Source organism: Pogoniulus pusillus, chromosome 6, assembly GCF_015220805.1.
Source record: "Pogoniulus pusillus isolate bPogPus1 chromosome 6, bPogPus1.pri, whole genome shotgun sequence".
Taxonomy (NCBI): domain Eukaryota; kingdom Metazoa; phylum Chordata; class Aves; order Piciformes; family Lybiidae; genus Pogoniulus; species Pogoniulus pusillus.
The window spans coordinates 38,599,992-38,626,317 of NC_087269.1; the positions used below are offsets into that span (position 1 = coordinate 38,599,992).

Genomic DNA, 26,326 nt, shown 5'->3' on the forward strand with positions numbered 1-26,326 from the left:
AAAATGAGGTTATTTTCTACTGCATAAACCCATTTGCAGCAGAGTTCAGGCTGTCTTTCAGTTCTTGACATCAAAATAAAATATTCTGCTTCTGGAGAGCATAAAGAGGATAAATTAAATCCATATCAGTAGACAATAATCAATGATTCTGCAAAATTTACAATCAGAAACACTGAAATGTGAGTGTTTGGTAGGTTTTTGTAACTGAACAGCTTCTCTATGCTAATACTCTGCTTGCAAACTTAGCGTGTACCTGTTTGTGCTGTACTGGTAAGACCAAACTCTTCCTGCTCTGTCATTTTCACTTTTTGAATCAGCTGTAGCTGACTGGTTTTTGTGTGTTTGACTTCATAGAAAACGTGGAACACTTTTCTACTGGGGATGCTGGTGGGTGAGGAGCTGGACGTGAGCTGGCAATGTGTGCTTACGGGCCAGACCCAATTGTGTTCTGGGCTGAGCTCCAGCAGTGTGGGCAGCAGGTGGAGCCGGGGGTTCTGCCCCTCTGCTCTGCTGAGACCACACCTGCAGTGCTGGGGCCAGCTCTGTAGTTCTCAGCATAGGAGACAGAGACAGATATGGACCTGTTGGAGCAGGGCTAGAGGAGGCCACAGCAGTGCTAGGAGGGCTGCAACCCCCCTGTTGTAAGGCCAGGGTGAGCGAGTTGGTGTTGTTTAGCCTGGAGAAAAGAAGGTTATGGGGAGACCTTACAGCAGCATGCCAGTATTTGAAAGATACTTGGAAAGGGATTTTTCAGAAATGAGCATAGTGATAGACAAGGGAAAATGGCTCCAAACTTTAAGAGACTGAATTTAGATGAGATATGAGGAAGAAATTCTTCCCCATGAGCATGGTGAGACACTGACACAGGTTGCCTAGGGAAGCTGCAGAGGCTTCAAGCCTGTTAGTGTTCAAAGCCAGGATGAATGGTGCCTTCAGCAGCCTGGTCTTAGAAGGAGGTGTCCCTGCCCATGGCAGGGGATTTGGAACTAGATGATCTTGAAAGTCTCTTCCAATCCAAACCATCCTGTGATTCTAAATTCAGCAGTTGTTTCCTCTTTGTATAACGTCTTTGTATTTGTGTCGCAGAGCTGCAGATACTTCCAGTTCTTGCCTTCATGAGCTTGGTTCCGTCACCTGTCACAGCTCTGCCAATTTTGTTGTGCTTAGTGCTATATTTGTAACCTAAGTATATATAGGATTCCCCTCAAAATGACCTTTTCTTTAAATACTCTCTCTGCTATTTGGCTCTTTTCACTTTCAAACTTTGTCTTCATTTCTCTCTGCTTTAAGTATCCCCATGGTAATTCCCTAAATTTAATTAGTGAGGACTATGTGTTCTGGTATGATAGAGATCATAATTACTGCCTTCAGAAGTGGTTTTCCTTAGATGAAATACTATTTTTCAGCAGACTGGCAATTGTGTATAAGTCCTTAGATAAAAAAAGAGACCAATGTAAATATTACAGAATGCTAATATCACAGATATTTCCCAGATACATCTGATTAGGACATACTACAGGTTCACAATATTGCCAAACTGGCAATTATAAGTTGGAGCATTTCCATGTTCGATGCTTATCAAATTCTTCCTGAGCATGGAACTCCATTAGAAATACTTAGATGGTTTTATGAACAGTGGTAAGCAGGAAAATCATAGAATCAACCAGGTTGGAAGAGACCTCCAAGATTATCCAGTCCAACCTAGCACCCAGCCCTATCCAGTCAACTATACTCTGCCATTTTCTGTGTTTTCTCCCCAAAGCAGCTATGTAGTTCCAAGGTGTAGTAGATAAACTTTGGTTTAGGGCAGTTGTCTGCATATCAGATGTCATTCCCATGAAAACTTGGCCAGGTAAAAGCACGTTACAGACCTTTGAGATTTTCATTTTTGTGCTGGTGAAGCAAAGGCAAGAACTTAGGAAGTTAGAATCTCTGCAGTTCCCTCACAATGAGCTAGGACAAGTCCAGGATGGATCAAAAGCTCTTTGCAGTTGCAGCTCTGACTTACATTAGTTTGTGCTTGACTGAGCTCTAGAGTTGAGGATCCTGAACCTGTATTTTCTGTAACTTTAGTTTTTGTTAGGGACTGATGCAAGTGCAAAGAAAACATCCTTTTTTTTTTTTCTTTGGTTGATGCTCTCCCTTCCTTTCCTGTTTCCCTGATCTTGATGTTGTTGCACAGTGTGGACGTGCTCTGAAGTGAGAAGCCAGGTTGAACTGTGAATGAACAGGTAATTTTGTCCCTAGGAAGAACCACTGAGGTGCTGTAGCAGTTGAGTTTCATGGGGATGAGGCGAAGTGTCACAAAAAGCTATCTGGTGACAGTTGAATGCTACCTTGAAAAGTAGACACGACTTAATTTTGGAATGGAAGCCAGCAGAATCTCGGTGGGGTTTCTCTTTGTTTTGCTCTGGGCTTTGTGTTCCCCCAGTCTTTTCTTTTTTTGTGTTTGTGAAATGGAGGTAATTGTGTTTAGAAAACAGCTAAGACTTGTGTGCTGTCGTCAGGAGTGCCCCGGGACAAACTGAGAACAAAACAACTCTTTTCTGTGCAGAGTTTGAGTCATGGTCAGGAAAGAAAGAGAAACAACATGTGCTGAATAGCTGCTAGTCAGCAGAGGACTGTGAGCTTGGTGCATGAAGTCCTAGGGGAGAGGAGTGAAGAACTCTCTTCTCACTTACTAATTAAGCACACATGGTGCAGTAGCACTGACCAACATAGGGTTTCTTTGGGCCCCAGCTATATTTGGAGGCCTTCAGAACATCTCAGAGGTGTTTTAGGGTTCATGGCATAATGTCTGTGGGGGAAATCCAGGGCTTTCAGCAGGGGTTGTAACTATGTATGCAGGAGCCATCCTATCGTAAAGGGGGTGATGTAGAGTCAAATTGTCCACTTGACTCAAGCCTGCATGTGAGGTGGCTAACTTGCTCAGGCTTCTTTTGGCTAATCCTGTTTTGCCAGGGAAGGTTGAACCACATTATCCTAGAAAAGACTGGGGAGACTGTGTAACTACATTCCAGTGTCTGAAGGTGGTCTACAGGAAGGCTGAGGAGGGACTGTTTAGAAGGGTTTAGGGTGATAGGATGAAGGACAGTGGTTTGAAACTGGGGCAGGGTGGATTAGATTGGACATGGAAGTTCTTCACAATGAGAGTGGTGGAACAGATTGCCCAAGAATTTGGTTGAGGCCCTGTCCATGGAGGCATTCAAGATCAGACTTGATGTTACCCTGGGCAGCCTGATAGTGGGAGGTGTCCCTGTTGACTGCAGAGGGTTGAACTAGATTACCTCTGAGAGTCCCCTCCAACCTGATGCAATCTTTGCATCCCTGAGGTCCATTCCAGCCTGGCACTTTATGATTCTGTGTTTCTGTGATCTGTGATTTAGGGACTAGTGTGTTGGATTCTTTGGGGTTTAGCTTCATTGTTGTTTAGTGGTTTTGAGAATATATGTTAATGAGTTTATTTTCTGTGTGCTAGCAGTAGAGAAAACACTTACTGATTTTGTTGCTGTGTAAGAGATTGACAACAGAGTTTGAGGAGTCATAAGCATTTGGTTTAAAGCATATGGGCTGTGGGAGGGTATCTAGCAACAAGCTCAGAGATGTGGATAGGTTTTCTTCTTTTCCAGCATGGTCACACGTTGCTAACGTGAATCATTTGAAGACTATTAAATGCTAATGATTGGATATGTTGGTTATTTGTAAGAGCACTGAAGCAGAACAATTTGGGTTCAGGACCAGGTTGATGAGGGCTTTATTCGTTTAATCTCTTGCAGTCTCCAAGGATGGACCCTGCACAGATTACAGGCAGCCTGTCCCTCTGTTTTCTGCCTCAAGGGAAAACCTCCTTCTAGTCAACCTCACCCTTTCTCATTCTACTGGATGTCTCTCCTGCTTACCTTTTTATTACCTAGTCTGTAGTCTTAAAGCTCAAATCCTTCAAGCATCTTAACTCCTGCACCCAAGGAGGCCAGGTGATGCAGGAATGAAAGAAAATCAGACTGTCTCCTTCTGGGTCATGTTAATTGGATGACATGGCATTAGTGCATGCCCCGTCTTGGAAGAAGGGGATCCAGATAAGTCTTAATCACTTGAAAATTAGCTTAATATGCTTCAAGCAATCTCTGTTAAATTTCCTATTTCAACCTGAAAATCACAAAGCATTGTCAGTGGTGCCAAGCTATTAAGACTCATTTTTTAATACCAAGCATCTTACTGTCAGAGATAAGATGAAGAAGAATGTAAATTAATTAACATGGATAGGAAAGGATGATGATTACTATTCTCATCATTTAGTCACCTGCTCTTGCTATTCTGATGTTATCTTAGGGATTTACATCTGCTTATTTTCACTTTGTGTTGCCACACTTATTAATAATTATCACTGTATCTAACCTTTAAGGAACTACTTCCATGTGGGCTCTGTGCTACCTCCTTTACATAGAATCATAAAGTCATTTAGGGTGGGAAAAAAAAACTTTTAAGATCATCAAGTCCAACCATTAACCCAGCACCATCAGGTCACCACTAAACGGTGTCCCTCAGCACCACATCTACAAAGCTTTTCATTGTCTCCGGGGATGATGATTCAACCACTTCCCTGGGCAGCCTGTTCCAGGGCTTAAACAACCCTTTCAGGGAAGAAAAATTTCTAATATCCAACCAGTTGGACAGGCTTACAAAGAGCAAACCCTTGCATCACCATGATTTTAACCTGTTCTGTTCACCACTGCTGTAGTGAGTGATAAATCACATAGATTCTATTAATTTATTTTCTGTTGAGGAAGGCACCTTCGAAGGGCTTCAGTGTGAGAGGCAAAACTCAGTGCAGAAACCCAGCATAATCCAAAATTTGAATGGAGTAAAAAGTAGCCAAATCAAGAGTTGAGATTTGGAGTAATTTTTCCAACAGCTAAGATAGAATCATAGAATCAAGCAGGTTGGAAGAGACCTCCAAGATCAGCCAGTCCAACCTAGCACCCAGCCCTAGCCACTCAACCAGACCATGGCACTAAGTGCCTCAGCCAGGCTTTTCTTGAACACCTCCAGGGACGGTGCCTCCACCACCTCCCTGGGCAGCCCATTCCAATGCCAATCACTCTCTCTGTGAAGAACTTCCTCCTAGTATCCAGCCTATGCTTTCCCTGGCACAACTTGAGACTGTGTCCCCTTGTTCTATTGCTGGTTGCCTGGGAGAAGAGGCCACCCCCCACCTGGCTACAATGTCCCTTCAGGTAGTTGTAGACAGCAGATAGTGCAGTATTGATTTGTTTCTCCTAGGCAGAAACTTGCCAGGGATTTGATCCAGTAAAAAGTTTACTTCCAGAAGCTGAAGGAACCTTGTAAAAGATATTGAGTACTTCTGACCTTCGTGACTGAAAGGAAGTCGAGCATGAATTCCTCAAGATGCTCCTTCAAAAACATAATTCACATCAAGTCCTTAGAATAATTCACTAGATATTAAAAAGAAGACTCATTTTCTCATATAGATTTCTGTTCAAGGATTGAAATGCACATGGCATGAGAATTAAAACAGCAGTGAAAAGGGCAGTTCCACTAAGAGATAATCAGAGGATGAAACTGGCTCTGAAGATTTAGTCTGTGTGGGGTTTGGGTGTTGCAGAACTGGGACAGTTTCTGCATATCAGTGTGACTTTCTAACAGCAGGACTTTGGTATTTACATTTAAATTGGGCTTGATGATCTATGAGATCTCTTCCAACCTTGTTGATACTGTGATACTGTAAATTGACTTTGCTCACACAATATATCCTTAAAATTGTTAATGGTGAAACTAATTGTGAAAGAGGCATGTCAAAATCTGTCTATTTGTAACTTTGTCTCTTAGTTAGTAGAAGATGGGTTTGGATCTGTTCTGTGATTCTGTAGGATGGGATACTGATGCTAGTGGAAGAGATGAACATATGACGCAGAGTAATGTTTGATAAAACAGTTGTTTATTTTTACTAGTTGATCACTTTTTTTTTTCCCCACCACTATTTAAAATAGTGCCTGGAAATAACTAAATGACTAAAAATGCATAATGCTGAACACTTTTTACTGACTGTAAAAACTGACTCCATTGTTATGATGGAGTTGGGGTTTTGTTTGTTTTCATAGTTACTTGTTCTGTCACTTGTTAGCTGGGAGATGAGACCAACACCCACCTCCAACCTCCTTTCAGGGAGTTGGAGAGAGCAAGAAGTTGTCCCTTGAGCCTCCTTTTCTCCAGACTAAACAACCCCAGTGGTGAGAGAGTGGAAGTTCTGCTACAAGGCAGTCTGGTTTAGGGTGGTTTCATCATTGAATTTCTTTTATATTCCTCTGGCTTCAAAACTGCCTTCTCATAGCTCTCCTTTTCTGCAGTATCTTCTGGCTCAAGACTTCTTGCCTGCAGCATATATTCCCCTAATCTGTCAGAAAACTGAGCTGATTTTTGCTTAAACTTCCTCTGGAAACATTGCTGTAGGCAAGTGCCCAGCACTGACAGCTTGGGTCCACATGGCTATTCTGATGGGAAATAGGGAAGAGCTCGACCTGGCTGGCTGTCAATAGGAAGCATTTGAAATCTGCATTTCTGGAGTCATTTGCAGTGAGTGTAAGAGGTGGATACTGGAAGATTCCTTAATTTCACATCTTCTGGCTAGAAATTTTAAAGAGAACACTTCCCTTTTTTTTATAGTTAATGACACAAAAATAGTGACCCTGATAGAAATGTGCTAACAATCTTTAACAGAACCTGAAAGCAGTTTGTAACTTTTTAATGTTTGACAATAACAGGCAAACCTACATTCACTTTACAGAGTCTAGGACCTTAGCAGCTCTTTGTAGTTTGAATAGACTCCTAGAATCCAACCTAAACCTCCCCTGGTGCAACTTGAGGCGGTTTCCCCTTGTCCTGGCACTTGTGATCTGGGAGATGAGCCTGACTCCAAGCTGGCTCTGACTTCCTTTCAGGGAGTTGTAGAGAGGGAGAAGGTCTCCCCTCAGCCTCCTTTTCTCCAGACTTAACAGCCCCAGTTCCCTCACCAGTTTCTCACTAGATCTGCTCTCCAGACCTTTCCAATTTGTTGCTCTTTTCTGGCACTTGCTCTGGCACCTCAATGTCTTGCTTCTAGAAAGGAGCCCAAAACTGAACTCCAGTACTCAAGGTGTGGCCTCACCACTGCCCAGTACAGGGGCACAATCACTTCCCTGCTTCTGCTGGCCACACTGTTGCTGATCTAGAGCAGGATGCTGTTGGCATCCTTCACCACCTGGGCACATGGTGATTCATTCAGCTGGCAGATCTTTACTGGATAGGTTCATCTACTCTCCCCAAAGTGTTGCAGTAAGGTGTTGTGACCAACACCTACAGCAAATCTTCACTGAAGTGTTGCATGAAGACTTCAGCTATCTAGTTCCAGTATCTTATTGGTGTCATTTCCCCTGTATCTTGACTTATCCAACAATACATAAAAGCCTGGGTCACAGTGTCATAGATTTATGGAACGATTTGGATTGGAAGGGACCTTGAAGGTCACAGACTCATAGAATGGTTTGGGTTGGAAGTGACTTCCAAATGTCCTCTAGTCCAATTCTTCCTGCATTTTGTGAGGATGTCCTCTGCTACATCAAGTTCTTCAGAGCCTTGTTGATCCTTACTACAGTATTTCCAGAGATGGGCCCTCAACTGCCTGTCTGGGCAACCTGTTGCAGTGTTCACCACCCTCACTGTGAAGAACTTCTTCTGTTGTGCTGATCATTCTAGACTGAATTTTATTCTTTTAGGTCTCAAAACCAAGTCTCTCTCTCAACATCACTGCTCAAATACAGTAGCTACTGCTATAAAAATCAATTTGAAAGATGCTGACTTGTTGAACAGAGAACTCTAAATATTTTCAGCACTGTGAAAATGAAGCTTACCCCTTGCAGCACTTCACATCCAGGAGCTGCAGCAGGGCTACTGACCATAATAATCTGATTTTGATCTGAAAATTGTAAACTTAGAACCAAGTGTCTGTTGAATTCTGTTAATTTAGTGAAGTTAAATTTACATTGTAGTTAAATTGCCTTCATGTCTTTGACAAGTCAAGGCTAATGATCCTTCACAAGTGAATTTCTGGACTTCAGCAAAGCCTTTGACACTGTCTGCCACAACAAGCTCCTGGCAAAGCTGGCAGATCGTGGCTTGGACTGATTCACTCTGTGCTGGGTCAAGAACTGGTTGGAAGGCCAGGCCCAGAAAGTGCTAGTGAGTGGTGCCACATCCAGTTGGCAGCTGTCACTAGTGGTGTGCCCCAAGGATCAGTGCTGGGCCCAGTCCCGTTCAATATCTTTCTTGATGATCTGGATGAGGGGATTGAGTCCTGCATCAGTAAGTTTGCAGATGACACCAAGCTACGAGCAGGTGTTGATCTGTTGGAAGATAGGAGAGCCCTGCAGAGGGACCTGGCCAGGCTGGATGGGTGGGCAGAGGCCAATGGGATGAGATTGAACAAGGCCAAGTGCAGGGTTCTGCACTTTGGCCACAACAACCCCAAGCAATGCTACAGGCTGGGGACAGAGTGGCTGGAGAGCAGCCAGGAAGAAAGGGACCTGGGGATACTGGTAGATAGTAGCTGAAGATGAGGCAGCAGTGTGCCCAGGTGGCCAAGAGAGCCAATGGCATCCTGGCCTGCATCAGGAAGAGTGTGGCCAGTAGGACAAGGGAGGTTATTCTGCCCCTGTACTCAACACTGGTCAGACCACACCTGGAGTGCTGTGTCCAGTTCTGGGCCCCTCAATTCAAGAGAGATGTTGAGGTGCTGGAACATGTCCAGAGAAGGGCAACAAAGCTGGTGAGGGGCCTGGAACACAAACCCTATGAGGAGAGGCTGAGGGAGCTGGGGGTGTTTAGCCTGGAGAAGAGGAGGCTCAGGGGTGACCTCATTGCTGTCTACAACTACCTGAAGGGAGGTTGTAGCCAGGTGGGGGTTGGCCTCTTCTCCCAGGCAACCAGCAACAGAACAAGGGGACACAGTCTCAAGTTGTGTTGGGGGAAGTCTAGGCTGGATGTTAGGAGGAAGTTGTTGGCAGAGAGAGTGATTGGCATTGGAATGGGCTGCCCAGGGAGGTGGTGGAGCCACTGTCCCTGGAGGTGTTCAAGAAGAGCCTGGCTGAGGCAATTAGTGCCATGGTCTAGTTGACTGGCTAGGGCTGGGTGCTAGGTTGGACTGGATGATCTTGGAGGTCTCTTCCAACCCGCTTGATTCTATGAATAAATGATTACATTGACTCAGGAAAAGAAGTGGGCATAGGGGTGCTTTTAACCTACCTGTAGATAATACATGCACTGTTCCTGCATGTGTCGCAGTTAGCTGTGTCTTGACCGGTCCGATATGAAAGCCTACAAAGACAAGAACACCAGGTCATGAAAAAGCAATTTTTTTCTAACCTATTTTGCCTACTACAGTTACTTTTGTAGACATCAGAAGTTGAGGATTTTTTTTGACTGTACTTTTGAATGCTCTCAGAAAACTATCGGAAATAGCACATTCAGCTTCACTGAACAATGGGAAAATGAAGTTGTTTTGGGAAATGAGCCTTTAATGACTGCAAGGAGAAAATCAGAGATTTATTTCTATTACACTTTTGTAAATTAAAAGGCAAAACAACAAGGAAATTAAGCTGCACGAATCTCTTTTTACTTAAAGCTGCTGTGGCAGTGGTGGTTTGCTGTATTTTTTTCTTCTCGCAAATGCATGAGGCTGTTCCCGGTTATTGCTGGATGTGTAGAAGGCAGTAATTGGAAAATGGCATCTCTTTAGAAATGTTATCCCTCAGCAATGAGTTGGGGAGATCTCTTGTGGGGATGTTTATGTCTTAAAAGGAAGAAAACACCCTTGTAATGTTTCTTGTACTCACCTAGCCTACAGCTGTCCTTTGTCACGCTTTGGTTTGAAGTCTAGTGCAGCAGCGTCTCTTAGTTTACCTGTGCATTGTCCCTAGTTAATTTGGATGACAATGAGTTTTTTCTGTAAGGTGATGAAATACTTTTTTTTGCACAGAAATGTTACTGGCATGAATTAACAAGTGCACAGTTGCCTGTCTGTCGGCACAAATGTTTCTGCGTGCGAGTGAGCTTCAAATGAAAACCCCCTCAGTTGATATCCATGTGCTAATACTTGCTGTAAAATCAGAAGCTGAGACTCTTTTATCAGTTTGTGTTAAATACCGGCTGGTATCTGCAGAGCTTCTTCACAGTTCTTTTAATAGGAATAGGCAAATACTTCAACTATGGACTTGTGAAGATGTGAAAAATACATCTGATCAGGATTACTGAAGAGAGTTCTCCTGAAGCCTGTGAGCTTCCTTACCCAAGCAGTTAAACAAACTGACCTCAAATAATTCGTTGTTGCATTTGCTTATGAGGAGCATCTCTCATCTTCCCTGCCCTCAGCTGCCTTTGCTTCTTTGTCCCTCTGTTTTTTCTCTGCTCTGCTGGCAAGGTAAGGACAACGAAAAATGCAGGATTTAGAGAAAAGAGCTGACTTATTGGTGTGACACAATATCAAACTTATAAAGTATGAATGGGGAAATGACATACAAACTGGTGCATGTGCCTGACCCCAAGACAGAAAAATCAGCACTTCCAGAATGCTGCAAGTTAGTTATTGATCTGAGTGAACATATTGTTTGCTTTGAAATTTGCCATCTTGTTTTCCATGTCACTTTTCTATCTTCAAGATTTGAGTATCAATGAAAAAGTTGATTTAATCACTGATTTATTATATATAAACTTTTAAGAAGAAATTTATCAATCTGAAGTTGAAGGCAGAGAGTGAATCTGAGGTTTATGAGTCCAAGTTTGTCTTCAGAGGTGACTTTTTTTTTTAGTTTCACTATGATTAATGTGATTATCAACCATTTTGGTGTGGCATCCTGCAGATAGTTCTGTGGGTGCAGTGCCTTCGCATGTGTGTAGCACAGGGATTGCTTCATACTTCTTTTACAATACATATCTTTATCTTCCTCAAAGCAAAATGCAAGGTAGAATTCCTATGTCATTGTAGCTGTTAGAAGATAGCTAGAACACTGGATTTGCATCTGGATATCTTGGTCTCCAGTGCATTTTATTCAGACTCAAATTACCTATGTGGCTAACTTATAACATCACAGCAAAGCCACATGTGCCAAAGAGCTACTACAAAGCAGAAATTCTTTATTAAGGACTATTTAATATTTGAAAATAATCCCCAATAGTGATTTATATCTGATGAGACTTTTATGCTCTCTAACAGCAGAGTAATAGTTGTTGTTCAGCTCTTCTGTTAAAATCTTTTGGAAGTTGAAATTCAAATTGTTGCCACACTATCAAACTTAGGCTTCTAAAATCTGATTGTGTTTTACTTGTCCCAAGATATTGATCAAATACTAAAACCTCTTAAGAAAAAAGGCAGTGTTTAAAGTGTGCAGATCAGTTGATGAAAGGCTTTATTTACTGAGGACGTGAAGGGTTGTTCATAATCACCTTCAGAGGAATGCAGTGCAGTCATTTGAGTGCCTCTTTATAGGTAGAGGCATAAACACTGCACCACTGCACTGGGTGCCAGACTGGATTGCTTTTTGTTTTGTTTCTTTTTCTGATTAGTTTCCAGCTGTGACATTTTCATTCATCTTTGTATACCTGGAAACTACTGGTCAAATACACAGTTAATTATGTAGCTCGTGGACTAACAACCTCCTCCTCCCTGCCACTCTCTCCTGTTTCCACGCAGTGCTGCAGGGTTTTGCTGTCTGCTTCTCTGCTCCTTAAGAAATAATTTCACGTGAAAAGGTTTTTAATAAGTTTTTCAAAGGCCAGTGTTGATGAAAGCAAGCCCTAGTATCTCAGTTATTTATTCTGCTAATGCCTGTCCCTGTTATCCTGGATTGCTGTGAGATGAGTCCCGTGACGAAGAGTGACAGTGACAGCTTCGTTGTAGAGCTCCTGAGGAATTGTATTTTCAGGATGTGCCTGGTGCTTGGAGGGATTTGCCCTAAAAGAGCCAGCTTTACAAGTGGGTGCAGTTGTAGAAGCAGTGTGTCCAGGTCATGTTTACAGGGAATCTCGGCAAACCTTTGTTTTCATTCCCTCACCCCCCTCCTCCTCAGTGGGGTGTTGAAAGCCATGGCTTTCATTGTGGGACTGGGAAAAGATGAGACTCTTTTCTCTGAAAGAGAAATCAGGGTGAAGAATATTTCTCTATGTGCTGAAAACTGAGTGGAGAGGAGGAGGGATAAATGGGAGCCCCCAGGACAAATCTGCAGTGGTGTCATGTCATAGTCATAGCCCACTCAATCTGCTGTGCAACTTGGAAACACCTCAGCAAGAGTCATACAGGATTAAACACCCAAATAAAGATATTGCACTATTAAAAGATCAGGCAGGTAGCTCATCTCCCTCCCACTACGCTCACACCAGTCAAACAGAGATACATGGGTTCAGCAAATGCCTTAGTTGAAAGGGACCTTCAAGGTCATCTAGTTCCAACCTCCTTGCCATGGGCAGGAGGACTTCTCAACTGGCCTTGGTCACTCAAGGCTTCATCCATCCTGGCCTTGAATAGCTCTAGGGAGCCAGCATCCACAACTACTGTGGACAATCCATTCCAGAGTCTTGCCACCCATGTACTGAAGAGCTTCTTGCTAGTATCCAGTCTAAGGCTACTCTCCTTCAGTTTAAAGCTGTCCCCCACCCTTGTTCTCTAGCTTTCCTGTATCATAGAATCAACCAGGTAGGATGAGACCTCCAAGATCATCCAGTCCAACCTAGCACCCAGCCCTAGCCAGTCATCTAGACCATGGCACTAAATGCCTCATCCAGTCTTTTCTGGCTGTAGGCTCCTTTCAGGCGTTGAGAGGAAGCTATAAGGTTCCCCTGGTGCCTTCTCTTGTCTGTTCTGAGCAGCCCCAGGTCCCTCAGCCTGTCCTCATGGCATTTTCTTTAAATCATTTTTCATCTAGAGTAAGTTCAGCTTTTCAGTGATGATTTTTTCCTGTCAAACCATGAATTTAGCAACGGTGCCTTCTCTTGAACCATCTGCTTGGCCAGATTTGTCAGCTCTGAGAACTCTATGTGGTGTCACAGCCTTTGGTTTCCAGAAGGCAGTTTGATAGCTCTTTAGCCAGGCCTGTGTTATCGGAGTGTTACTACAGTGCAAATTCAATTATTTCTATGTAAATTAAACTCTTCATGAAAGAATTCTCTTGTTGATACCCTAGGGCTTTGGACTTCCAGTTTCTTGTTTTCACATAATTATCTACCTAAACACTTGCATGGAATTCATCTACTTCTTGCCAACAAAGATTTTATTTGGTTTTCTTCATAAATCTTGGGCAGAGAGGTTGATTTGCAGTGAGGAGTTACTGAAGAAAAAATGAGCTTTCTATCAGTTTTAACCACTGGCAGCAGTTTGTGAGCACAGTCTGGGTACTGCCTTGAGGAGACCAGATCTGTGGGCGATTATACTTCCCTTGTGAGGTGGAAAATGTTAGATAAGCTACTTTTCCCCCCTTCCCTTAAAAAATAGTTTTAAGGGTAGTCTAGTGCAGAAAAGCTGAAGGTAGAAATCACTCACTCTTTCCTTCATAAACGAGATGGTGATTTTCACAGTATCACAGTACCACCAAGGTTGGAAGAGACCTCATAGATCATCAAGTCCAACCCTTTACCACAGAGCTCAAGGCTAGACCATGGCACCAAGTGCCATGTCCAATCCTGCCTTGAACAGCTCCAGGGACGGCGACTCCACCACCTCCCCGGGCAGCCCATTCCAGTGTCCAATGACTCTCTCAGTGAAGAACTTTCTCCTCACCTCAAGAGTAAATGCTTAACAGCTTCAAACTAGAGAAGAGGAGATTGAGGTTGGACATTAGGAGCAGTTTCTTCGCCGTGAGGGTAGTGGAACACTGGGCAGGTTGCCCAGGGAGGTGTTGAGGCCCCATCCCTGGAGATGCTCAAAGTGAGGCTCAAAAGGGCTCTGGGCAACCTGATCTAGTTGAGGATCCCCCTGCTGATTGCAGAGGGAGTTGGACTAGGTGACCTTTGGAGGTCCCTTCCAACCCAGACCATTCTATGATCCCATGAAAAGTGACATTTTTCACAAAACAAAGGTTCCTACAGAAAATCTGTGTTGTCTTCACTGATGGTCTGGATAAGAGGATTGAGACCATTATCAATAAGTTTGCAGATGACACCAAATTAGGAGCAGGTGTTGATTTGTTGGAAGGTAGGAGAGCCCTGCAGAGGGACCTGGACAGGCTGGATGGGTGGGCAGAGGCCAATGGGATGAGATTTAACAAGGCCAAGTGCAGGGTTCTGCACTTTGGCCACAACAACCCCAAGCAGCACTACAGGCTGGGGACAGAGTGGCTGAGAGCAGCCAGGAAGAAAGGGACCTGGGGGTACTGGTAGATAGTAGCTGAAGATGAGGCAGCAGTGTGCCCAGGTGGCCAAGAGAGCCAATGACATCCTGGCCTGTATCAGGAACAGTGTGGCCAGTAGGACAAGGGAGGTTATTCTGCCCCTGTACTCAGCACTGGCCAGGCCACACCTTGAGTGCTGTGTCCAGTTCTGGGCTCCTCAATTCAAGAGAGATGTTGAGGTGCTGGAAGGTGTCCAGAGAAGGGCAACAAAGCTGGTGAGGGGCCTGGAACACAAACCCTATGAGGAGAAGCTGAGGGAGCTGGGGGTGTTTAGCCTGGAGAAGAGGAGGCTCAGGGGTGACCTCATTGCTGTCTACAACTACCTGAAGGGAGGCTGTAGCTAGGTGGGGTTGGTCTCTTCTCCCAGGCAAGCAGCAACAGAACAAGGGGACACAGTCTCAAGTTGTGCTTGGGGAAGTCTAGGCTGGATGTTAGGAGGAAGTTGTTGGCAGAGAGAGTGATTGGCATTGGAATGGGCTGCCCAGGGAGGTGGTGGAGTCACCATCCCTGCAGGTATTGAAGCAAAGCCTGGATGAGGCACTTGGTGCCATGGTCTAGTTGACTGGCTAGGGCTCCTTGCTTGGTTGGACTGGACAACCTTGGATATCTCTTCCAACCTGGTTGATTCTTGATTCTGTAAACAGAAGTTAGGTTTGGTCTGGAGTGTATTCAAAGTTGAGTGAGATGCCTGTGAGTCAGGAGCTCCCCCAAGCTGTGACGCTTCTGGACAATGTACTTCACATAATCTCAGTGGTAAACTTTGCAGCTCATTGTACCAATCTGAACATCCTGATTTTGGGAATGCCTCATCAATATAAGATGCATCACATTTTATAACTTGCTTCAGTCTCTCCCTTTTTTTTTATACTTTATTTGAGGAGTTTGAACCATGAGGTTGTGCTGATCTGTCTGGAATGTCGCCTGGGATACCTCAGCTCCACTGTTTGAGGCTGTGGATGCACTCTCTAATACCTGGCAATGAAGATTTAGTTACATTTTTTGTACATTCTGAATGTTTTTACCATTCTGGTTGTCATGTATATCTTCTGGCCTCCTCCTGGCTTATTTTGTGTGCCTTGGGTACTCCTGTGGGCTGTTTGATGTGGAGTTTGGCATGTCACGTTATGGTGTGGACTGCTCATGTCTGGTCTTGTAAAACATACACCACTTGGAATCTGCTGGCATTAAGACTAAGTCTATGAGAGAGATGGGGACAACCTTTTCAGCAGGGTCTGTTGTGGTAGGACATGAAAGGATGGTTTTAAACTAAAGAGAGATTCAGACTAGAGAAAAAGAAGTGTTTTATGCTGAGGGAGGTAAGGCACTGGCTGAGGTTGCCCAGAAAGGCAGTAGATGCACCATCCCTGGTACCATTACAGATCAGCTTGCTTGAGGCTCTGAGCAGCCTACTCTAGTTGCAGATGTCCCTGCTGACTACAGGGGGAGGGTTGGCTAAATGACCTTAAAAGGTCTCTTTCAACCTAAAACTTTCAGTGATTCTAAGGTGTGAGGTCTGCTTAGAAGACAGCATCTGGCATCTTTGCTTTCTCTACTCCTGACTTCCATGAATGAAATCCTACCCCATCTAGCCCCCTTCCCCTACCAACCAGTTACTCTTTTTTTTCCCCTTATTGATCATAGTAAGAAAGATATTCTGGTTTATAGTTGGAAAACAAATCTATGTTGTAGATGGAGGGGGGGGAAATGATGTAATTAGGTTGGTTTGTGGGTAACTGGATAGAACCTGTACTACTTCTCTTTTGGTGGGCTTGTTTTGGTTTGTGTTTTGGTTTTTTTGGTGGGGGTGGGTTGGTTGCTTTGGTTTGTGGTTTTCCAAAAAGAATGAAGAAAATAGATGAATAAGTGTAAACTTGTAAAAACAATTATTAACATCATGTCAGCACAGCAAAGTAAATCTGGCACTTATTTCCAGTTTGATGGAATTCCTGCTGATCTGCAAGAAGGAAACTGAATGCTGAAATTCATAAATCATGGAATGGTTTCAGTTGGAAGGGACTTTTAAGATCATCTAGTTCAAATCATTCCTTCCACCAGGCCAGGTTGCTCAGTGACCCATCCAACCTGGCCTTGAACACCTCCAGGGAGGGAGCATCGGCAACCTGTTCTGGTATCTCACCACTCTCACTGTAAAGAATTTCCTCCTAATATCCAATCTGAATCTGCCCTCCTCTATGTTAAATCCACTCTCTCTTATCATGTTGCAAGAAGCCCTTCCTGGCTTTCTTGTGTGTTCAACCAGCTACCCTGGCAGTCACATCGTTGCTGTCTTCTGTACTACTTCAGCATATACCATATATTTGTGTATCCACTGAAAAGAGAGTGATTTGCCATTGGAATGGGCTGCCCAGGGAGATGGTGGAGTCACCCAGAAAAGCCTGGATGAGGCACTTAGTGCCATGGTCTAGTTGACTGGATAGGGCTGGGTGCTAGGTTGGACTGGATGATCTTGGAGTTCTCTTCCAACCTGCTTGATTCTATGAGTCATGTTTCTAACAGCTTCAGTCTTTGATATTTTCCATCTTGTGTCTTCTGTGTTGCATGGATATGAACAGATGGGCATTGGCAGTGTCATGGATTTTGTATGGTCAGATTCTGGAGACAGGCAGGATGGATGCAGGTTAGTTGTATTGGTATATCTGCAGCTAATTGGTGGTGTCATCTTGGGAAGGAGATCTCCTTTCCATACCGAGTTTTGCACTCATGCTTGCTGTCCACATTGCATATTATTTTCAGGAGGCTTTCCTTTTATTATGTTTCTTTTGGAATTCTTGGCACACCCTGAGCTTAACCTCAATTAACACTTCTAAGTATTAAAATATTCTAATGAAGAGCAGCCATTTTGCTGACATGGACTGGCAGTAACTAATACTAAGCTGCAATTTTCAGAGCAGCCTGAGGGAATTACACCCTCTAAATCTCTGTGAAATGTAGAATTCATGCACCTGCTTGAGACCTTTTTGGAAAATACCAACTGTAACATCAAATTCTTTGCATTTGAGTAGGTTTCTTGCTCATGCAAATTAGAGACCAAATTGATCTCACAGAATGAAGCTGACATCTCTGTATCAGAGAATCCCAGCTTGGTGAGGGTTGGAAGGAACCTCTGGAGATTACCTAGTCCAACTTTCCTTCTAAAGAAGGATCACTTAGAGCAGACTGCCCCAGATCAAAATGCCCTCTCAGGCTGCTCTTCTCCAGGCTAAACAGCCCCAGGTCTCTCAGCCGTTCCTTCTCACAGAGATGCTTCAGTGCCCTCGGCATTTTTGTAGCCTCTGCTGGACTCTCTCCAGTAGTTCCCTGTCTCTCTTGAACTGAGGATCTCAGAGTTAGGCCCAGTGCTCCGGATTTGGCATTACTAGGGCAGAGTAGAGAGGGAGGAGAACCTTTCTCAACCTGACGCTGCACTCCGCTTAATGCATCCATAGTGATTTTGTTCTGTTGTGCAGTAGGTTGCTTCTGAAGAGATGCTAATTCATCTCTCCTGGACATCTAATAAAGTAAAGGGGGAAAAAAGTCTCACAAAGGGTAGATCTGCTACATCTGGATGTCTTCCCTTATCTGCAGGGATGTAGGGAATACTTGACATTAATTGAGTTCCTTAATGGCATGATTTTACAGAAGTGGCTGTGCTTGAGAGTGTTTCTGCTCTGATGGGTACTCTCTTCAGATGATACTGATGTTCATCACACTTTTGATGTATTACTGCCAACAAGAGGCATAAACAGCCTTCAGCAATTCTCTTTTTGTTGACGTTTTCATTAAAATATAGTAATGCAAATTATCTTAAGAAGGTAGTTAGCCCTTGAAGTGGTTTTAAAGTGGCAATTCTGGCCATGCTGAATAGCTGAGGAAGGAGGTGCAGACCACAGTTCTCCTCAAGCCTTTGTATGAAGTGGTGTTGCATTTCCATGCACAGCCAGGTCCTGTTGGGGCTATTTGTAGCAGAGCTTGTTAAGCACACTAATGTTGTCTGTAGCTACAGAATAACGGTTTAAAAGTAAATAGTCTGGTGGAGAGCTTTTCAACCCTTTTGTTTCCTATTCTAAGATATTACTAATATTGCTAATAAATGTGCATCATGAGAAAATTATTCAGACTTGCTATTAGCAGACTTTTGGCTGACTAAGATGACTTTGGTCTGTCACATATGGTTTAGTTGTCCTTATGACTTGAGTAAGCCATGGCTAGTTGTGTGAAATGCAGGAACTTCATTTTTGTGTGGTTTGCAGGTTGAAATAAATCATGCTTAGCCAGGTAGGCCAACCCAGGTGAAATTTGGCCTTCTGGATCAATGGAAACCCTCATAAAAATACCAAACTTGGGGGAGTGGCTGACACCCTGTCAAGCTGTGCTGCTATTCAGCAAGCATGGAGAGTTGGGTGGAGGGGAAACTGATGTTCAACAAGGGCAAGTGTAGAGTCTTGCACCTGAGGAGGAATGATCTCCTGCACCAGTACAGGTGAGGTGTGACCTCCTGGAAAGCAGCTGCATGAAGTAATTGGGAGTGCTGATGGACAGTAGTTTATCATGAGTCAACAATGTGCCTTCAAGTCCTAGAACACCAACAATCTCCTGGAGTGCATGAAGGAGCATGGTCAGCAGGTTGAAGTTCTCCTCCTGCTATGTTCTGCCTATATGAGGCCACATATGGAGTGTTGTGTTCAGTCCTGGGCTTTGCAGTTTGAGAGGCAGAGAGCTACTGGAGAGGGTCCAGCTGATGGCACAGAAATGCTGAGGAAACTGGCATGTCTCTGCAAGGAGTAAAGGCTCTTTAGCCTGGAGAAGACTGAGGCGGGGATCTTCTCAATGCTAACTGGTAGCTGAAGGATGGGGGTCAAGATGATGGGGCCAGACTCTCGTCAGTAGTACTCAGTTACAGGACAATGGACGCAAACATGAACACAGGAGGTTCCACTTAGACATGAAGAAAAGCCTCCTTGGTGTGCAGCTGCTGGAGCCCTGGAGCAGGTCACCAAAAGAGGCTGCAGAGTCTCCTCTGGATAGATTCCAAACCCTTGTGCACATGGTGATCCTGAGCAACTTGCTATGGATGGGCGATCCTGCTTTAGCAGGGAGTTTGGACCAGATGATCTCCAGAGGTCTCTTCCAGACTCTACGACTCTATGAAATGCATCTGTGTTGACAAAGTCATGTTTCCTTTGGATGAAAGTCTGTCTCTGCTGCTTTGGAAAGCTTATATTCTGACATCAAACTACAGGGCCAGACTGACCTAAAACAACTCAGGTCAGTCTTTGATTCCTGTCACCGTGTTCTGAAAATTCACTTGCCCTGTGGACCAGCAGAAGAATTGCTTTAGCCTTACTGCTGTTTTATTTTCATGACATTTGTAATTGCCAATTAGCATCTTTCATTATAGATGATGGCAGTACTACCAAACAGACAGGAGGAGTAGTGCTGTGCTGTGTGCAGTTACCTTGAGGCTTTTTGTTGGATGTCTGCAGCTGGATGGAAACATTCCAATGGTTCATGCATTTCAGCAGTGTGTTGGGTTTAGTTGTTGCATTTTGGTTGGGTTTTTTTTTCTGCTTGGCTTTCATCTAAGCTTTTTCTAAATTCCCTGGTGTTTATTGGCATTGCTTATTTGGTTCCCTGGGAAACCCTGGAAGCATCTTTGTATGCCTTCTAGTGAACATGGGCCACTTGTGTTTGAGAGGAGTTGTTCTCCTTTATGTGAGACCTTTTAGGGGTTAGCTGCAGCAGAGGTAAAGAAATCCCTAGAGTACTCAGAGCAGCTGGAGAAAGAGGTGCCTCAGGTGTGGTTGTCTTGCCTTGAACTTAGTTACATGTGCAACAGATTGGTTATGTCACAGTTAGGAGTAGAAGCCAGCTTGTTGTAACTGCTCTGCAGCTCTTTGCAGCAGAGACCCAAGGAGGGCTGTGCAGCTGTCAAGCTGTCTTATTCTCCAGCACTGACAGCTCCACCTGTCTGGATGCTGCTGACTAACACCTCAGCAACATCATATGGACACATAGTCAGGATTTGTCATCATGGTGGTTCTTTCCCATGCTGGTCTGAAGTTATCAGCTCAGTGTACTGAGCAGCTTCAGCAAAGCCTGTGCACTGGAGCGCACACACTGAAATCCTAAGGTACAGAGCTTGAGCACAAGCCACTTGCTTCTGGGATGTGGTGGGAGCTGGTGAGTAATCATGGAGAGCCACAAAGGTCTAAGCATTGCCAGCTCTAAGTCCCTAATCTGGAGGATACAGTGCCAGAGGCACTGAGGACTTACACACGTCCTTTCCTTCTTAATTTACAGGGGCAATGGTTTCAAACTGAAAAATGGTAGATTTAGGTTAGATATAAGGAAAACATTCCTCACAGTGAGAGTGGTAAGGCACTGGAACAGGCTGCCAAAAAGATCTGTGGATGTCTCATTCCCTAGAAGTGTTCAAGGCCAGGTCAGATGGGGCTTTGAACACCCTGGTCTAGTGGGAGGTGTCCCTGCCCATTACAGGGACACCTTTTATCATTTTTTACTTTATCTCTTTACAGTTAAAAAAAAATAAGTAAGTAGTTATTCAGTGAGGTTTAGTTAATCCTCACAAGGTCATCCAGTCTAACCTAGCACCCAGCCCTAGCCACTCAAATAGACCATGGCACTAAGTGCCTCATCCAGTCTTTTCTTGAACACCTCCAGGGACGGTGCCTCCACCACCTCCCTGGGCAGCCCATTCCAATGGCAAAGCACTCTCTCTGTGAAGAAATTCCTCCTAACACCTAGCCTATACCTCCCTCAACACAACTTGCAGACACACAAGAAAAAAAAAAGGGCAAAAGAAACACAACAAATTCACTAACCCATTTTTGAAGACTTTTTTTTTAACTGGTGGCAGAGGATGAAAGCAGAAATCCTGGTGCTCCATAATAATAGCAGAATCATTTTCTGCTTTTCCCTTCCCTCCCTTATCTGTCTTGTTCATTTTGTTTCGGAAAATCCTTAAGAGATGTACAGAAGCTCAATGGTGAAATTTTTCAAACAGAAGTAGTTTGCTGTCTTTCACTGAATCCTGACAGTTGGAAGCAGATGACTAATTTTCTTTGTGAGGTATTTGCAGTGTGGGCGTGTGGCATGACTCCCAAGACAGCAATCCAAATGCTTTCACCCCGGAAATGCATTTCATAGAATCACAGAATCAACCAGGTTGGAAGAGACCTCCAAGATCATCCAGTCCAACCTATCACTCAGCCCTAGCTAATCAACCAGACCATGGCACTAAGTGCCTCATCCGGTCCTTTCTTGAAGTCCTCCAGGGACAGTGACTCCACCACCTCCCTGGGCAGCCCATTCCAATGCCAATCACTCTCTCTGGCAACAACTTCCTCCTAACATCCAGCCTAGACCTCCCCCGGCACAACTTGAGACTGTGTCCCCTTGTTCTATTGGTGGTTGCCTGGCAGAAGAGACCAACCCCCACCTGGCTACAACCTCCCTTCAGGTAGTTGTAGACAGCAATGAGGTCAGCCCTGAGCCTCCTCATCTGCAGGCTAAACAATCCCAGCTCCCTCAGCCTCTCCTCATAGGGTTTGTGTTCCAGGCCCCTCACCAGCTTTGTTGTCCTTCTCTGGACACTTTCCAGCACCTCAACATCTCTCTTGAATTGAGGAGCCTAGAACTGGACACAGCACTCAAGGTGTGGCCTGAGCAGTGCTGAGTACAGGGGCAGAATAACCTCCCTTGTCCTACTGGCCACACTGTTCCTGATGCAGGCCAGGATGCCATTGGCTCTCTTGGCCACCTGGGCACACTGCTGCCTCATCTTCAGCCTACTGTCTGTCTGCACCCCCAGGTCCCTTTCTTCTTGGCTGCTTTCCATCCACTCTGTCCCCAGCCTGTAGTGCTGCTTGGGGTTGTTGTGGCCAAAGTGCAGAACCCTGCACATGGCCTTGTTCAGTCTCATCCCGTTGGCCTCTGCCCACATATTCAGCCTGTCCAAGTCCCTCTGCAGGGCTCTCCTACCTTCCAACAGATATATTACACTCAGGTTAGTTAGGGAGTGAAGGGCTTTATAAAAAATAGGTATTTTAGTAGGACTGTCTAGTGATGGGGAAAAAAAACCCCAAACCACCCCCCTGAGAATCAAGAGAATGAAAATGTTGTTCAGGTGGAATCACAAAATCTTACAGAGACTAGGTGCATACAAGGTCTGGTGTCTCTCTTGAATATTTGTCTCTCTCTTGTCTCATCAGAAAAATCAGGAGGATAATTAAAATGTCAAGTTTTTGTCTTAATAATAGTTTAGGGAATTTGTTTTCCCTAGTTGAGTAGCAACTCTATAGCTGGTGTGCAATTCTTAAGCCAAACGCTTCAGTGGGTTATCAGGGAGCACTCTCCAGTCGTTAGAGTAAGATGAGGTCTGTCTCTTTACCCTTTGCACTCTAAAGCTCTCTACTGTGACTTGTTTCTCACCTTAGAGCATTGTTACTTGGGTGCCTTGAGCCTTCTGAACCCACAGCTCATCATCAGGCCTGCTACTCTCATCCTTTTACTGCAGCTTTGGAGCATGTTACATTTCTCTCTTGAGTTTCCCCATTCCGCTTCCACCCCCAAATCCACCTAATTTTCGAATTAATTTCTTCAGCACATAGTTTTGGGAACTAGCTGGGAGGTGATGAGTTCAGTGGGGGAGTCATCAGGCAAAAATCCCTGCCTGCAGCTTGTGCCCTCACACCTCCCTGTTGCTGCTACCCCGAGTTCCTCAGATGATTATTCAGCTCCTTGCACTACGGCTAACCGTGGTCCTTCATCAGGCAGAGCACAGAGATTCACAGCTGCACTTGTAATGCAAATGAAACCTCCTCAAGCCATCAGACCAAAGGGTGTTTCATAGGTACCAGCTACTCCTGTGTTCGTGGGTGAATAACTGCATTAAAAGGCTGCACTTCGGATTTTGCTTGACTTTTAAATGAAAGTGGCTGCTAACAGGCATCGTTTCTCAAAAGGAAGGTAGGAGAAAGAGGAAGACTGAGGTGGTTTTTCATCATTTCAAAGTGATGGAGATTTCAGTGAAACTCAAATACTGTCTGCATTACATATGTAAGCCTGCACCAGCTTACAATAATAATTGCATTAGCTGTATTAGATGCAAACCAAAAAGCTTCTTTGAAATAGTGGGTATGATGCAGGAGCATAAAGTGAAGAAGATAGAGTATGATTGCTGGCCACTGATCTTGCTGATCGTGTGATACTTGCAAGGATAGGGAACTGTGTGGTGAAGAAAAACAGCAGGAAGGACCCTGGAAGTGCTGAACCCTTTTTCTGTTTCTGCTGGAGTAACTCTTTGTAGGTGTCAGTAATTTTTGTTCCCTCCTTCTCTTAGTGGTAAGACGAGAGGGAATGGATTGAAGCTGCAGGAGGATCAATTTAAACTGAATAGTAGGAAGAAATTCTGTACAATAAAGGTGGTGAGACACTGGAACAGGTTGCCCAAGGGAGGCCATGGATCCTCCCTCTCTGGAGATGTTCAAGGCCAGGCTGCATGAAGCCTTGAGCAACCTGGTCTAGTAGAAGGTGCCCCTGCCAATGCCTGAGGGGTTGGAATTAGATGATCTTCAAGGTTCCTTCGAGCCCAAACCATTCTATGGATTTGTGAAAAAATAATGGTGATTTGAGGCTTTAGTGCATTTCAGGATGATCTCTAGAGGAGCAGTTTGACACTTGCTTGAGCTTTGCACACAGATATTTACAAATATCCCATCCCTGAGACTTCTTTTTTTTGCATGGGTGACAATGAAGTAAACAAATCTCACATTTACCAAAGAAACAACCTGAGCCCTGCCAGGCTGAACTATTCTAGAGTGCAGATTGCCTTGTTAAAGTCCAAATACCTCTGCTCATCTCTACAACCCAGTCTCTCCTGCTGATGAGTTACCAGACCTCACACTGAATGCATCATGTCTTCTCAGGGTACAGAGCCAAGAGAAAAACGTTGTAGTGCACCCAGGGCAGTGCAGTCTGTCCTCTTCTGGATTGTTCATGCATCATTATCATGGTAGTAAAAAAAAGGCTAAGCACAGCTGGGCATGTTTGGAGAGGTTCCCAACTTCCCTTGGAATGGCAGTGTTCCTTCTTGGTTGACCTGTGACACAGCCACCCCTCTGCTGCTGCTCCATGAGATGCAGAAACAAACCTGCACAATAAACTGTTATAAAAACCTCAGAATTGTCCCAAATTCACTTAAGCATGCTATTAGACTGCTGCTTTTTAAAGCATTTGCTTATAATATGGGGGAAAAATGGTTCAGTGATGGGGAAGAGTAATCTGCTGCTCCCTGAAGACAGCAAATCCATGCCCAAGTCTGTGCTGGAGTCCTCTGCATATCTGAATTTGGTTATGTATTCACTCATCTGTTTTCAACATTCCTCTCTATTTGCCAAGCTCAGAATGAAGCCATTATGAGCTACAGACCAGTGTACACCACTAGTTTTATCAAGGCCTGAGGTGGGAACAGTTCCTAGATTGCAATGGAAGAAGCAAGCAGTGACACTGAGGTAGCATGCAGACAGGATGAGCAGGCCTTGGAGCCAGAAAGATGTATTCCTCCAGTTACTGAATCCACAGACACTTAAATCCAGCTCAACTCTTCTTCATCTCCAGCTCTTGCTTGCCTTCGCTTCCTTGAATATGTTGCAGAACAATGGGAATTGGAAGGGGCCTCTTAGTCCAGCCCAAGCAGGATTGCAATGTCTAGGCAAGTTTGGAATGTCTCCAGAGAAGGAGACTCTACAACCTCTCTGGACAACCTGCTCCAGGGCTTCAGCACTCTCAAAGCAAAGAATTCTTTTCCTGACGTTTAGGTGGAACTTACTGTGTTCCATTTTGTGCCTCTTACCCCATGAGCTGTCACTGGGCACCACTGAACTGCATTTCTGTGTCTTAATTCTGGAACCTGAGGCAGCTGGGAGCTTCAACAGTTTAAAAACAAAACACAGTATCACAGTATTATTAGGATTGGAAGAAACCTCACAGATCATCAAGTCCAACCCTTTACCACAGAGCTCAAGGCTAGACCATGGCACCAAGTGCCACGTCCAACCTTGCCTTGAACAGCCCCAGGGACGGCGACTCCACCACCTCCCCGGACAGCCCATTCCAGTGTCCAATGACTCTCTCAGGGAAGAACTTTCTCCTCACCTCCAGCCTAAATCTCCCCTGGCACAGCCTGAGGCTGTGTCCTCTTGTTCTGGTGCTGGCCACCTGAGAGAAGAGAGCAACCTCCTCCTGGCCACAACCTCCCCTCAGGTAGTTGTAGACAGCAATAAGGTCACCCCTGAGCCTCCTCTTCTCCAGGCTAACCAATCCCAGCTCCCTCAGCCTCTCCTCGTAGGGCTGTGCTCAAGGCCTCTCACCAGCCTCGTCGCCCTTCTCTGGACACAAGCATCTCAATGTCCCTCCTAAACTGGGGGGCCCAGAACTGAACACAGTACTCAAGGTGTGGTCTAACCAGTGCAGAGTACTGGGGCAGAATGACCTCCCTGCTCCTGCTGACCACACCATTCCTGATGCAGGCCAGGATGCCACTGGCTCTCTTGGCCACCTGGGCACACTGCTGGCTCACCTCTGAAGAGACAAGGTTTAACTAATATCTTCCAGTCGATGTGCTTATTTTTGTGTAGGCACAGAGTGTCAGTTAGAAATCTGGGATTAATTGCTTGGTAAACGAACAGCAGTGAGAAAAGTGAGACTAGAAAACTGGTTTTGCCTTGTTTTTATGATGGAAGGGTACCTGGCTCTTTGCTCTGTCTCTGACTTCTGATAGGCCTGGAAGTCAAAATGCAGTTAGTAAAAGATTATTCTAGTTGTGTGAAGTGAAAACTGGCAATTCAGGCCCTAAATAGCATCCTCTTGAAAAGGCTGCT

The 26,326-nt window shown here is 44.7% G+C and overlaps 2 protein-coding genes across 5 annotated transcripts in view; one reads left to right on the forward strand and one right to left on the reverse strand.

Annotated features, from left to right (window-relative positions):
• The window catches only part of DOCK1 (dedicator of cytokinesis 1), a 433,046-nt gene that overhangs the window by 145,152 nt on the left and 261,568 nt on the right, over positions 1 to 26,326 (forward strand). The gene's annotated exons all lie outside the window — the stretch shown is intronic.
• INSYN2A (inhibitory synaptic factor 2A) overlaps positions 1 to 26,326 on the reverse strand; it is a 55,950-nt gene that overhangs the window by 2,087 nt on the left and 27,537 nt on the right. Inside the window, exon 3 of the mRNA XM_064145313.1 lies at positions 9,295 to 9,366. Within this exon, the coding sequence (XP_064001383.1) occupies positions 9,295 to 9,366 (72 nt within the window). The remainder of the gene's footprint in view (positions 1 to 9,294; positions 9,367 to 26,326) is intronic.